Source organism: Solea senegalensis, linkage group LG3 (genome assembly GCF_019176455.1).
Source record: "Solea senegalensis isolate Sse05_10M linkage group LG3, IFAPA_SoseM_1, whole genome shotgun sequence".
NCBI classification, from domain to species: domain Eukaryota; kingdom Metazoa; phylum Chordata; class Actinopteri; order Pleuronectiformes; family Soleidae; genus Solea; species Solea senegalensis.
This window is the reverse complement of record NC_058023.1, coordinates 23,347,500-23,360,968: the sequence shown is the minus strand read 5'-3', so window position 1 is coordinate 23,360,968 and position 13,469 is coordinate 23,347,500. Positions and strand designations below refer to the sequence as shown.

The 13,469-nt window shown below is 41.0% G+C and overlaps 2 protein-coding genes across 2 annotated transcripts; one reads left to right on the top strand and one right to left on the bottom strand.

The window, feature by feature from the left end:
- Positions 1–1,469: 1,469 nt before the first annotated feature.
- LOC122765951 (NACHT, LRR and PYD domains-containing protein 12-like) lies at positions 1,470–8,095 on the top strand. The gene is made up of 11 exons (XM_044020449.1): positions 1,470–1,954; positions 2,047–2,070; positions 2,178–3,921; positions 4,101–4,274; positions 4,535–4,708; positions 4,786–4,959; positions 5,299–5,472; positions 5,606–5,776; positions 5,864–6,037; positions 6,403–6,446; positions 6,631–8,095. Exons 1-11 carry the CDS (start codon positions 1,684–1,686, stop codon positions 7,209–7,211), a joined length of 3,705 nt encoding a protein of 1,234 aa, XP_043876384.1. The 5' UTR covers positions 1,470–1,683; the 3' UTR covers positions 7,212–8,095.
- A 314-nt stretch (positions 8,096–8,409) lies between these two features.
- LOC122765952 (angiopoietin-related protein 5-like) lies at positions 8,410–10,431 on the bottom strand. Its single transcript, XM_044020450.1, has 6 exons — positions 10,351–10,431; positions 10,198–10,228; positions 10,006–10,097; positions 9,684–9,801; positions 9,310–9,489; positions 8,410–8,785 (listed from the first exon to the last, which is right to left on the bottom strand). Exons 1-6 carry the CDS (start codon positions 10,429–10,431, stop codon positions 8,460–8,462), a joined length of 828 nt encoding a protein of 275 aa, XP_043876385.1. The 3' UTR covers positions 8,410–8,459.
- Positions 10,432–13,469: the final 3,038 nt, after the last annotated feature.

Below are 13,469 nucleotides of genomic sequence, written 5' to 3'. Positions count from 1 at the left end.
AGAAATTAGGTTCTGCCTCATTAGGACCAGGTTGACCAGGTCAGCATTTATACCAAAAAGGTCCTTAAGAGGTTAAAAAAAGAAAGAGCAAACCACTCACATGCACACAGACACGTGAGATGAATAGGGAAATATATATATTGAGATAAAATGGTGTAGGTGAGTCTTTATGTATTATGTTTATGACGAGTTAGTTTAACCTGTTTTCTTACAATATTGAGTAAACACCTTTTTTTTGTTCTTTTTCAGAAATCCTCAGAAGGTCTGAAAGAATTAAGTGCAGATTGACCTAGGATGACCCTGTTAAAACGAGGAGAAAGAGAGAAGGGAGATAACTAAGGAAAGGAAGAGGTGTTGCACTTAGTTAAGGGAGACGTTTAGTTGTTTAATGAATTATGGAGCCCTTGGATCTGGATAGAGGAGATGTGTGAATCGACCTTTAATTTTTTAATGTATTTTTTTTAATGTCATTTCATTCATTTTAATTTAGTCTTTTATTGACTTAAGAAATACAAGTCTACAGGTGTAGATTTTTTTGGGGGGGACAGTTAAGTAACTGAAATATGTAATATTATACAATGGTACTGTTTTGTATCTTTAGTATTTTGTCAAATTATCCATCCCTCCAGCTTACTGGACAGGTCACCAGTCCATCACAGGGACACATATAGAGACAAACAACATCCGCTCTCACACTCAACACCCACGGTCAATTTAGAGTGTCCAATTTTGAATCAAATTATGTTATGTTAAGTGTGTTTGTTTATGTGTGGATAAAGGTGCATATTGTATACATTCAGTGTACAGTATATGCAGTGAGTCATATGTGTGAATGTATTTAAGAATAAACAGCATAATATGTAGGTAGTTAGACTATGTAGTAATATGTTGCTCAGCTGGTGTTTTCAAGCCTTTATAACTCAATCATTTATAGTCAATCAATCTAAAAAGGTTTATGTAGTCCAATTTACCCTGCAGGGTTACAGGTTCTGCAGTCACAGAGGATATACATAAAAAACAAACAAAAAAAACAACAGGGATAAAATCTGTCACACAGCTACAAATTATTAGATCGTTTCACATTTTATGATTGAACGGTCAAAGAACATCATAATGATTTACTAATTAGGACAATCATGCTTCTGATTCATGGCTTGACATCACACATACAGGTAGGAAGTATAGCAGTTCCTGTAATTCATTAATCATTTTCTAACATTGTAAGGTTGCCAGACCCAGTCAAATTAGCACCTGTTCCAACTAAGGTATATAGAAGATCATCTCATAGGTGTCTTGTCTATTTCTTATTGTTGATCAAGTTAACAAAACAAAGATCCTCCGTGATGGTGACAGAGATTCAAACCATTAACACTGCATAGTGAACCACATGATATACTCACAACCTCACAGTGTTCGGCCAAAGCTACTTTATTATACTTCATTATCATGTTTACCATCAACAACCCCTATACCAGTCACTCTCCTGCCTGCACTGACTTGACTAGTTTATAGCACGCAAACAAGTGTAGTCATAACATAAGGAGGAGCAGGGTCAACGGTGAACAAACACATCAAGCGTTAGCCTACATCAAGGCAAAACTGAAAGTGCTCAGTGTTTTCAGACAAAGGATGGACGCGCAGTAACAGGAATGGTCAGCTATATGATCCATATGGAGAACTGATATGGCGTCTGTCCCAGAGCTGCTGTTGGAAACCTTCGATGAGCTTGTTGTCGAACAGTTTAGGACGTTCCGCTGGTATCTGTCCAGTAAAGTTGTTGAAGGATTTCCTCATATTCCAAAGGCTAGGCTTGAGGGGGTGGACAGAGAGGGCACTGTGGATCTTTTGGTACAGACATATGGCTACAAAGACGCTGTTACAGTCACGGTGCATATACTTTCAAAGATGCAACTGAAACTGTCTGCTGAAACATTAAAGAAGAAGTATGAGGAAGGTAAAACATGACTTTTTTAAAGATCGCCACCTGATTTTTGGACTAAATAGTTTGGTCAGATAACATCATTTTCTTCTGTGTTTCTTTATCAGTCCAAAGCAACCAAACACCCAAAGGTAAGCAGATAAACACACACAAATTCCAAATTATAAAGCTATTTTCAGACACAATATTTGAATAGCTCAAATTTGAACTCAATTATTATTTTTGAATTCTTGAACAGAAATCCCCCACCATGCAATTCGAGACAAACTGAAATTCACCCTGAGGGAAAAGTACAAAAACATTTATCAAGGTACTGCAGATGAGGGGGAGAACGTCTACCTCAACAGAATCTACACTGAACTGCATGTGATAGAAGGAGCATGGGGAGGCCTCAGTGACGAGCATGAAACCAGGCAGCAGAGGTTCAACCATGTGACAGCAGGGGAAACTATAATCAAAGTTGGTGACATTTTCAAACCCAACCCCGATCAAGACAAGGGGATCAGAACTGTGCTTACCCTGGGTATCCCTGGAGTAGGCAAAACTGTCTGTACACAGAAGTTTATCCTAAGCTGGGCTGAAGGAGAAGAAAACCAGGACATCACCTTCATTTTCCCTCTTCCTTTCCGTGAACTAAATCCCAACATACATGACAAGGACTACAGTCTGATGCAGCTGCTCCACAAGTTCTTCCCTGACAGCAAACCTCTTGAGACATTGGGAACAGAATCCCAAGTCTTGTTCATCTTTGATGGTCTTGATGAGACCCTCCTGCCCTTAAACTTTAAGCTCAACAAGGTCTTGAGAGATGAGACAGAGCCAGCCTCACTGGATGTCCTGATCACAAACCTCATCACGGGAGATTTGCTCTGTAACTCCCTTGTTTGGGTCACGTCCCGGCCTGCCACAGTCAGCAATATCCCTCGAAAATACATCCACCAGTGGACAGAAGTCAAGGGCTTTACTGAAAAGCAGAGGGAGGAATACTTCAGGAGGCACTTGTGTGACAATAACCTCGCCATCAGAATCCTCAACCATGTCGAGTCATCAAAGAGTCTCTGTGTCATGTGTCAAATACCTGTTTTCTGCTGGATCACTGCCACTGTGATGAAGAAAATGTTGTGCGACAACTTGACAGGACACATGCCAAACACTTTGACAGAGATGTACACATATCTCCTCCTGTGTCAAACGGACAAGATGAGAGAAAGGCATAATCCAGTACAAAGTGACTGTGTTGTTTTGAAGCTAGCTAAACTGGCATACCATCAACTGGAGAAGGGCCACCTGATCTTCTATGAGGCTGACCTGAAAGAATGTGATGTGCAAGAGGCAACTGTTTACTCGGGAGTTTGCACAAAGTTGTTTGTGAAGGAGGGAAGACGGAGGCAAGAGGCTTTTAGTTTTGTACATTTGACTGTTCAGGAGTTTCTGGCCGCTGTGTATGCCCATCACTCCTACATGCAAAGAAAGGACAACATTCTTGTTGGAGATCTGAAAAGAATGTCTACATGGTTGCTCCCCAAGTCTGTGTTCAGATTTCACCAAACAGCTATTGAAAAAGCCTTGGCGAGCAAGGACGGCCACTGGGACCTGTTCCTCCGCTTTCTCCTGGGACTGTCACTGAAATCAAACCAGGAGCTCCTGGGCAGAATACTTGACGTGGACGCAGTAGGAGAAGAAGACGTAGCAAGAACTGCCCAGTTTATCAAGGAGAAGATCAAAGAGGAACCAGAGGCCAAGCTCAACTTATTCCATTGTCTAAGTGAGCTCAAAGATGAGTCTTTAGTGCAGGAGATCCAGCGTTTTATGAGTTCTGGGACACTTGCTGCCAAAGACCTGTCTCCAGTTCAGTGGTCAGCACTCACGTTTGAATTGATGACATCAGAGGCCACAGAGACGTTTGACCTGAAGAAGTACATAAGATCTGAGGAAGGAGTAGTGAAGCTGCTGCCTGTCATAACCTCCTCCACACATGCTCTGTGAGTTGTCACACATAGTAACCTCTGTTCTTCTTACATATTAGATTTTATTGCTCTCCAAGGTTCTGACAGAAGTGATACCTTTTATTGCAGCTGATGTTGGACTTTTACCTACAGCCTACAGATTTACTTGATATACTTTTTCCATGAGTCATTTTCTCCCATGTGTCACTTTGTAGGTTAAATCAGTGCCACCTCACTGAAACCAGCTGCCAACTTTTGGCCTCTGCACTGAACTCGACCTCCTCTCACCTGATAGAGCTGGACCTGAGTGACAACAGCCTGAAAGACTCAGGGGTGATAGTGCTTTCTGTTGGACTATCAAGTCCAAATTGTAAACTGAAGAAGTTGAGGTCTGTAACACTCAAGTCAATTTCATACTAAAACAAATTAGTGGGCATAAGTGTGAATTTTTACACCAGAGAGAAGCTGATAAAAATGCGATTAAAAACCATTCCCATAGCCTGAGGTTGTTCTGCCTTGTGGTATTTTGTTTTTCACATCCCTGCACACAATACTTACTGTGCAGGGCCTGTGGATTAGGTTTATTATTGTTCCCATAAATAGTGTTGAATGAAGGATAATAATATAGCTTCTTTTTTCCATCTTTAAGATTGCATAGTTGTAAACTGGAGGGAGGCTGCTGTGAAGCACTGGGGGCTGTTCTGAGCTCAGAGTCAACCCAACTCAGAGAACTGGACCTAAGTGCTAATGACTTTCAAAAAACAGGACTAAAGCCTCTGACTATGGGACTATGCAGCCATCACTGCAAACTGGAAACATTAAGGTAAAACCTGAACTTCTTTCTGACAAATATCTTGCTTGAATTTAAATACATTTAAATAAAATTCTCCTCTTCCGCAGGTTGAATCAGTGCAAGCTCAAGGATGGTTCTTGTGAAGATCTGGCCTTGCTTTTAAGCTCAGGTGTATCTCAACTGAAAAATCTTGACCTGAGTAACAACAATGTGAAAGATTCTGGTGTATCCCAGCTTACTGAAGGACTGAAGAGTCCACATTGTAGACTGGAAACACTGAGGTCAGTGCCTCCACCATTTTGTACAACATGAGCATTCTTGTTTCACCCTGTCATTATATTTTACTCAGTGAGAATGGCATTTTGTGTTGATGCTCAGCCCTGATTCTATTTTTTACCACGGAATCTTATACAAACATATTTGTTGAAAGACAAACCAATCAAAGTTTGTCCTCTAGAGGGCAGAATAATTCTAAACAAGCTGACTCAGCTGTAAGAGCAATGAAGGGATTTCTGACACATTTACTTAAATGTATGGACAAGAGAGAGAGAGAGAGGTTTGTTGCAGCCCTTGCAGCATATATAAAAAAATAATTTGATCTGAAATGTATAATTTACCAGTCTCAGCTGCTGTGGCCTTACACACAAATGCTGCAATCCCATTGGCTCAGCTCTCAGCTGCAGCTCTACCCATCTCAAAGAGCTGGACCTGGGACGAAAAAACCTGCAGGGTCCAGACTTTCAGCTCCTGTTTGCCGGACTGAGGAGCCCAGACTGTAAACTGGAGAAATTAAGGTGAACACAAAAATATAACACAAGGATGCATAATGACAGTCATATGTACACCATACAGTATTATTCCAGTGCAGCCTTTTGTTTTAATAAGGCAACCGAAAATAATTAAGACAGAATATATTCTCATGTACAGGACAAATGATGGGAGTCTCCAGAAATGCTGCAGTGATTTTGCCTCAATCATTGGCTCGGACACCTCTCACATGACAGAGCTTGATCTGAGTGGGAATGATTTGCAGGACTCTGAGGTGAAGTTGCTTTCTGAAGGACTGGCTAGTGCACAATGCAAACTGGAGACGTTAAGGTCAGCCCATAGTCATCTAGTAAATAGAAATCTTATCTAGAAAATGTGACAATGAATGTCAATCAGCATATTTGTGTGTGAACATAGGTTGTCATTCTGTGGAGTCACAGTGGAAGGCTGTGCTTATTTGGCTGCAGCACTGAGCTCCAACCCATTTTACCTGAGGCAGCTGGACCTCAGCTACAATTACCTGCAGGACTCTGGAGTGAAGCTGCTCGCTGGTCAGCGGGACAACCCACAGTGTAAACTAGAAATACTCAGGTAAAACAGTGGATTACAAAAATGTAATAAAAATGTAAACATTGCTCCTTTAAGTTCCAGCATGTAGGGGGCACTAACAGTTAATGGTAAAAGCTGTATATCGCAACAAACAGGGGACTGTTCACCTCTCCCAAATATGTCGGGGAACTATGGTGGCCTTCGCATACCAGAAAGTCATTCTTGGTTTGTATAGTAAGCGACAATGTTTTTTTTTTAAATTGGGCAGCTGTAAAAACATGGTGGGGCAAGAAAAAGTAAAACTAAATATCAAAGGCTTATTATTATTTGGTTCCAAAAACTATATATTCTTCATTTTGGTGTCTGTTGTGGATTAACGTTTCTCATCCATTAATCCGTGTCTACAGTGTGGACCATAATGCGGAGTGCTACTTGAAATCAACACTGAAGTGTAAGTGATGTATTCTCACTTACAGTACATGCACCTAAAGGTTTATGAAGGTTTTTATTAATTGCTGTGTTGTCATTTGTCCAACAGATGGCAGAATAGAGCTAAAATATATATTTATGTCACTTTCTTTCTTTGTAATGAATGAATGAATTATTTAATAAAAACATATTTGTGTCTTCTACAGATGCATGCACACTGACGCTCAACAAAGACACGGCAGCCAAATCCCTCTTTGTGTATGACGGGGGGAAGCAGGTGACATGGGTGAGGAGGGAGCAGCAGTATCCAGATCACCCTGACAGGTTTGAGAGTGTGTCCCAGGTTCTCTGTCACCAAGCCCTCACTCAACGCCACTACTGGGAAGTGGAGTGGAGGGGATCCTGGGTGGATGTTGCTGTGGCTATGAGGAGCATCCGCCGAAAGGCAGGCCCGTATCTCTCCGGGTTTGGCGACACAGACCAGTCCTGGACTCTGTACTGCTCTGAGGATCACTACAGTGCTAAACATAATGACCAGATTGAGGAGATACCAGCACCTCTGTCTCGATCCCACAGGGTTGGAGTGTATCTGGACTGGCCTGGTGGAACCCTGTCCTTCTACAGCGTCTCCTCTGGGAGCCTCAGTCACCTTCACACATTCTACAGCACTTTCACTGAGCCCCTCTATGCTGGGTTTGGGATGGAGAAGGACGACAGCACTGTCATCATTTGTACAGAGGAGGGAATTCCAGGAAGATCTCACTCGGCTGTAGTACAGTCACAATAAATGCATTTTAAATGTAGTTATGAACAATTTTACAGTACTTATGGAGGAAATTGTGTCTTTCTCTCTTTTAGGCTACAATCTGATTACCGGCCACATTGCTCTCAGCCGATTCAAATTTGATTTGTTACAGATTTTACATTTATAACTGCAAGTGTCTTCTATTTGAATGTAATTGTGCTGTCAGATTGCACACACACATGCACAAATATCTCATCATCAACAAAATGGGAGATCAGTTAGACAAGTTAACATGGATCTTTATTGATCTCCAATCAGCGAAATTCAGGAACACGAGCTATCACAGCAAGTTAGTTAGATTTAAGTCTAGAGGACATCACTCTCTCCTGTTATTGATATTGTAGGTAAAATGTCGTCCTGTGTAACTCTGTTTCTTGTTGTTGTTCTTGTTAAATGCCTCCTTGTAATGTAATGGTGTTATTGGTAGTGGAGGGTTAGTATTAATTGTTAGCCATTTCACTTGGCCTGTGTGTGCCAGAAGGCCTGGACCTGTGTTTTAGTTTAGTTTAAATATTATTTGTCTAGCTGTATGTCAGACTTCAGGGTGCTCTTCCTGTTTTGTATTTTAGTTTTAGTGAATTTTTGCTTCCCCCTCCGTAATGAGCCGGGGTCGTCATATTGCAACAAAGCAAACAAACAAAACATTTGACAATAAAACAAAATGAAACGTGGGTTCACTTAAACAAAATAAGCACAGGAAATGCAACGTCTCAAGTTTAGCACTTGCTGTTTTTATTATAAAATCTGTCATCTGGGCAATTCAAAAACACAATGATATCCAGTAATTGTATGAGTTTTCGGCATCCATCATTCCTGTTTCATATTTTTCCACCTTTTGAAATGAAGCTCCTCAATGAGGAGCTCAGCAACTGATGAAATGTCAGTCAGTCATCGTCTAACCGCTTTATCCTCCACCAGAGGGTCGCGGGGGGTGCTGTGCCAATCTCAGCTACATCGGGCGATAGGCGGGGTACACCCTGGACAGTTCGCCAGTCCATCGCAGGGCCACACACAGATAGAGACAAACAACCATTCACTCTCACACTCACTCCTATGGTCAATTTAGAGTGTCCAATTTACCTAATCCCCACATTGCATGTTTTTGGACTGTGAACCCGGAGAGAACCCACGCACACACAGGGAGAACATGCAAACTCCATGCAGAAAGGCCCTTGTTCCAACCGGGGCTCGAACCCGGGTCTTCTCGCTGCAAGGCGAGAGTGCTCACCACTACACCACCGTGTGGCCCCTGATGAAATGTTTTGCAACAAAATTCTTTAAGCAAGACTTGATCATCATTTTGCTGCCCTTGACTGAGTAAAGTTTTGGAAATTTGTCGGTTCTCCAGTAAAGGCCTGATGACCAGCCGATGTGATCACCACTAGCATGCCAGTCACCGTTGAGACTGGCAGAGCCGCATTGACTGTACCACCAACCCTCCTTAGATCCGACGCACTTATACCAAGCAATGTCACCAAAGATGCACGGGGAGCAGCCGTCATTGTCACGATCACTAGTGCTGAAACCATATCCATTCTGGTCTTGGAGGGCATCACCTTTAAATAGAGTTGAAAATAATTAAAGGTCTTGTTCTTTTACATATGTGATGAAAGCAGGAAAATGTAGTCTAGAACATGAAGTCGTTATTTGCTCATTTATGTTCATTACTCCCCAATTGTATGTCCAGATTAACTTTGCTAATTCGTTTTAGTAAATGTTATATGTAAGGAATGCATGAAGTCAAAAAAATTAAAATGATGTGTTTTTAGAAATAAAGAAAAAAATCACATCAAGTTGCAATTAATCCTAAAAGGCCTCACTATCCCTCCCAAAAACATCTCAACCAGGGGAGAAGAAGAGTGCAAGTCCTTGTTTCTGTATTTCAAGTTTCTTTGGCAACTAAACTCAACAATATTTTAACTCAGGGTTGTAAATGTTCAGGGTTGCTCCTGTACATATTTTACATATGTCTCTTTATTAACGATGTTTGGTTACATTTGATTATACTGTATTTACAGCAACAGCAATAAAAAGTGTTGTAAAAAGGCCAAAGTGAGCCAGTATATGTTTCTTACAGTACCTGCATTTCCATCGTATTCCCCAACATGTAGTTTGAAACCTGATGTCTCATCGCCCACTCTAAAGTTTTTGTACAGGGCGTAAAGAGTGCGACCATCATGGGTATACAAGTCCACCCTGAGGGTCCACGTCTTTTTCTGGGTCATAGAGAAGACCTTGCTCAGACCAAGCCAGTGATTCTCTGATGGAATAAGCAGAGCATGGAAAACAAATAATTATAGATGCGTTTCAAATCAGTTTCCACACAAAATTAAACCAAGTTCATCCTCACAGTGCAATGCGAGCGTTCCTTTACGCCACAAAATGATAGGCCTCGACAGACACTTCACATAATGACACACGGCAGCCGTCAGCGCAGTGTAGCATGTTACTTACGCATTAGGTCTCCAAAACCATCTTTATATTCTGTCCAGTTTCTGTGGAAAGAAACGTCTCGTCCACTGCGTCTCTGCAGCACCGTCCAGCCTCCATCTGTCTGCATCTCACAGTACACCTGAGCAGGTAGTCCAGGAAATGTGTAAGAAAACGGCTGTTCATTGTTTACTAAAGACTGATGACACCTATTGTTAGACATAAAAACAACAAAGCTGATAACATAACATAAAACACACAACAGAGGTATGGTACACCTGTACTGTTGCCCATTGATACACTGTGATCTTGTTTTTTTTGTATTCTATCATGTCACGTTTGTTACCTGGAAGGTATTTTTGACTCCAACAGGCTTGATTACATAAACACCACTGGGCGCTGCAGGGTTCCGAGAATGAATCTGTGTGCAGTCTGTTCCTGAGGTGCACATGACAAGAGAAAAACAACCTTCAGTCCATATGAACGCATGGTGTCTACATCCTATGAAATGATATGTAATAATATGCTCTGTATGTACCTTGATGAGAAGGACTTTGGCCACTTTGTCCCTAGAAATATCACAGAAACAATTGTCAGAGTGAGACTTGCTGCTCGGAAATAAACAGTGTAAAGATATAGACATTATAGTCGGAGCCTTAGAAAGAAGAAAGTATAGGTTTTCTTCATTTACCTCGACTTGTGCTGTGCTGCTCAAGAGAAGTGCCGAGATGAGTCCACAACATAAAACCAGACTCTTCATTTTGACCTGCATTTTACAGTGACCATTTAGTTTGAACTGATATATCTCACGTTGTGCTTTGTAAAGGAAAGTAAAGGTTAATCATTTCTGTCTCTTGACACTTACCTGTGTGTGTCTCAAACGGAGGCAGCTCCTTTTCCCTGACTGACTAAGCCACCACTCCTCCTTAGTATTTTAAGTCTGTTGCTTCCTGGGGAGGAGAAAACTGTGCCACATTCCCCTTAAAGTATTTTTGTTTTCTTTCACATGTACGGTATGTTCAGAACTCTGGCCCTGTTCTTTGACCTATTCCAGTTGGAGTTCCTTTCCAAGTTTCTGTGTCAAATAGTAAACGCCTGGAACAGTACTTAGAAATGCACACTGTTGCTAGTTGAAATCCACAGATGAATAAAATAAACAGGATCATTGGAGGAGTTTTGTTTTTTTATTATTTTATTTTATTTGTGACATAATATCCTGAATTCTGGGCCACATGGTTGGTTTAGTGGTTAGCACTCTTGCATTTGCAGCAAGAAGACCGGTCGAAGGTTTGCGACCCGGTCAGAAACAAGGGCCTTCCTGCATGGAGTTTACATGTTCTCCCTCTATGTGTGTGTGTGTGTGGGAGTGGGTGGATCCTTGTCTCTATATGTGGCCCTGTGATGGCCTGGCCAGGGTGATGTCAACTGAGATTAACACAGCACCCTCCACGACCCTCATGTATAGGATAAAGTGATAGAAGATGGATGGATGGATCTTGGATTTTATTACAGATCACAATAGCCTTAAAACGTTAATGTCAAACAAATTTTTATTATACGTTTCTTCGTCAAACATCCATAAAGCATTTCGAGTGGCATTTGATTTGTTCAAAAAGAGCTGTATGTAGATGGATTAGCAGATTGAAGATGCCCTGATGGTGTCTCGAATGACTTGAACTTGCATTACTGACCTACATTAGCCTCAGGTCATGAACAAGAGATTTGACGTTGACATGTTGAGTTGTACATTGTGAGTCAGTTTGTCTGATTTTGTTGTCAAAACACAGAAAGGTGAATGTTTGGTAAAGTAAAAAACGGGAGACTTTGGTTTGAATTGAATTAGAACACATGCAGTTACCAAACTTGTCAAACAAGATACTTTTAGCTCTGTACGTTGTGGACTCATTAAGTTATCATCGACACACCTGGAAGACATTAAATTTAAAGGTCAAATCTCGTGTTCATCAGGCCCAGTGCCAGCAGTAAATGACGTAGGGTCGAATGACGTGTCACAAGCACATAAACTAGTAGATCATCAAAACCACAATAACCCATACTGTCACCACTCTGAAACAATACAAAAATCCTAACTTAATACAGTTGAATTCTTCAGTTAGTGGTAAAGTGATCAGTGATCTTCAGTAAATCTTTTGCCCCCTAGTGACACTGGGCCTGATGTTCATGATCCAAACCTAGTAGCACAAAATACAGCTGAGGCTAATGTAGGTCAATAATACAATAATACAAGTTCAAGGCAATCCATCAACACCATCAGGGCATCTTCAATATATTAATTTTGAACAAATCAAGCGCCACTCAAAATGCTTTATGGATGTTTGACATTAACATTTTAAGACTCTCTGTGATAAAATCCAAGATCCATCACATGAGGATACCAATCTCAGCTGACATAGGGCGAAAGGCAGGATACACCGTGGACAGATCACCACAAGCAACCACTCCAGTTTACCTAATCCACAAATAAAATAATAATAAAAGAAAAACTCCTTCAATGATCCTGTTTATGTTATTCATCTGTGGATTTCAACTGTCAACAGTGAGCATTTATATAAGTACTGTACCAGGCGTTTACCACAAACTGACACAGAAACTTGGAAAGGAATTGTGTTTTTTGCCAAGTGGAATAGGTCAAAGAACTGGGCCAGAGTTCTGAATCAACTTTCTTCTCTCTAAGGCTCCGACTATAATGTTTATATCTTTACATTGTTTATTTCCGACCATCAAGTCTCACTCTGATAATTGTTTCTGTGTTATTGCTAGAGACGGAGCATATTATTACATATCATGTATCAGTGGTGTTTACGTAATCCAGCCTGTTGGAGTTCAAAAAAGTCTTCCAGGTAACGATGATGTGACATGATACACTGACAGGTTCAGAGAAAGTGATGCACTGACTGGAACAGTACTTACTTACTTATGTTTCTGCTCTGGAAATATTAATTTCGCACAATATGCATGATTGACACCAAACAAGTCTAACAGTCTCATGATATTCTTTAAATATGTTTAATGTTTTGAAAGAGAAATACAAATCATTTTTAATAATTATAATCAAGAAAACAATATCAGAGTGTCTCAATGGGCAACAGTTCAGTGTGTACAGTCGTATGTGTGTAGTATATTATGTTATGTTATCAGCTTTGTTGTTTTTATTTCTTATGTTTTCTTACACATTTCCTGGTCTACCTGCTCAGGTGTACTGTGAGATGCAGACAGATGGAGGCTGGACGGTGCTGCAGAGACGCAGTGGACGAGACGTTTCTTTCCGCAGAAGCTGGACAGAATATAAAGATGGTTTTGGAGACCTAATGCGTAAGTAACCTGCTACACTGCGCTGACGGCTGCCGTGTGTCATTATGTGAGTGAAGTGTTTGTCGAGCAGAACGAGGCCTATCATTTTGTGGCGTAAAGGAACGCTCGCATTGCACTGTGAGGACGAACTTTGACCAATTTTTGGAAGCATAATGCAGATGTGATGACTGTTTCAGTAAAAATCTTAAAGTCTGTTTTTGGTGCACAGGGTTTAATTTTGTGTGGAAACTGATTTGAAACGCATCTATAATTATTTGTTTTCCATGCTCTGCTTATTCCATCAGAGAATCACTGGCTTGGTCTGAGCAAGGTCTTCTCTGTGACCCAGAAAAAGACGTGGACCCTCAGGGTGGACTTGTATACCCATGATGGTCGCACTCTTTACGCCATGTACATATGAAGGAAATGCAGGTACTCAACTGTGGAGTCATTAACATAAAGGAGCAAATAATGACTTCATGTTCTACATTTTCCTGT

Coding starts and splice junctions, on each gene's coding strand:
- LOC122765952 (XM_044020450.1), bottom strand. CDS start 10,431: ATGCAGGTCAAAATGAAGAGTCTGGTTTTATGTTGTGGACTCATCTCG. Junction 10,229..10,350: donor GCAGCACAGCACAAGTCGAG/GTAAATGAAGAA, acceptor TGATATTTCTAG/GGACAAAGTGGCCAAAGTCC. Junction 9,802..10,005: donor GAGTCAAAAATACCTTCCAG/GTAACAAACGTG, acceptor CTACCTGCTCAG/GTGTACTGTGAGATGCAGAC.
- LOC122765951 (XM_044020449.1), top strand. CDS start 1,684: ATGGCGTCTGTCCCAGAGCTGCTGTTGGAAACCTTCGATGAGCTTGTT. Junction 3,922..4,100: donor ACCTCCTCCACACATGCTCT/GTGAGTTGTCAC, acceptor GTCACTTTGTAG/GTTAAATCAGTGCCACCTCA. Junction 5,473..5,605: donor TGTAAACTGGAGAAATTAAG/GTGAACACAAAA, acceptor TCTCATGTACAG/GACAAATGATGGGAGTCTCC.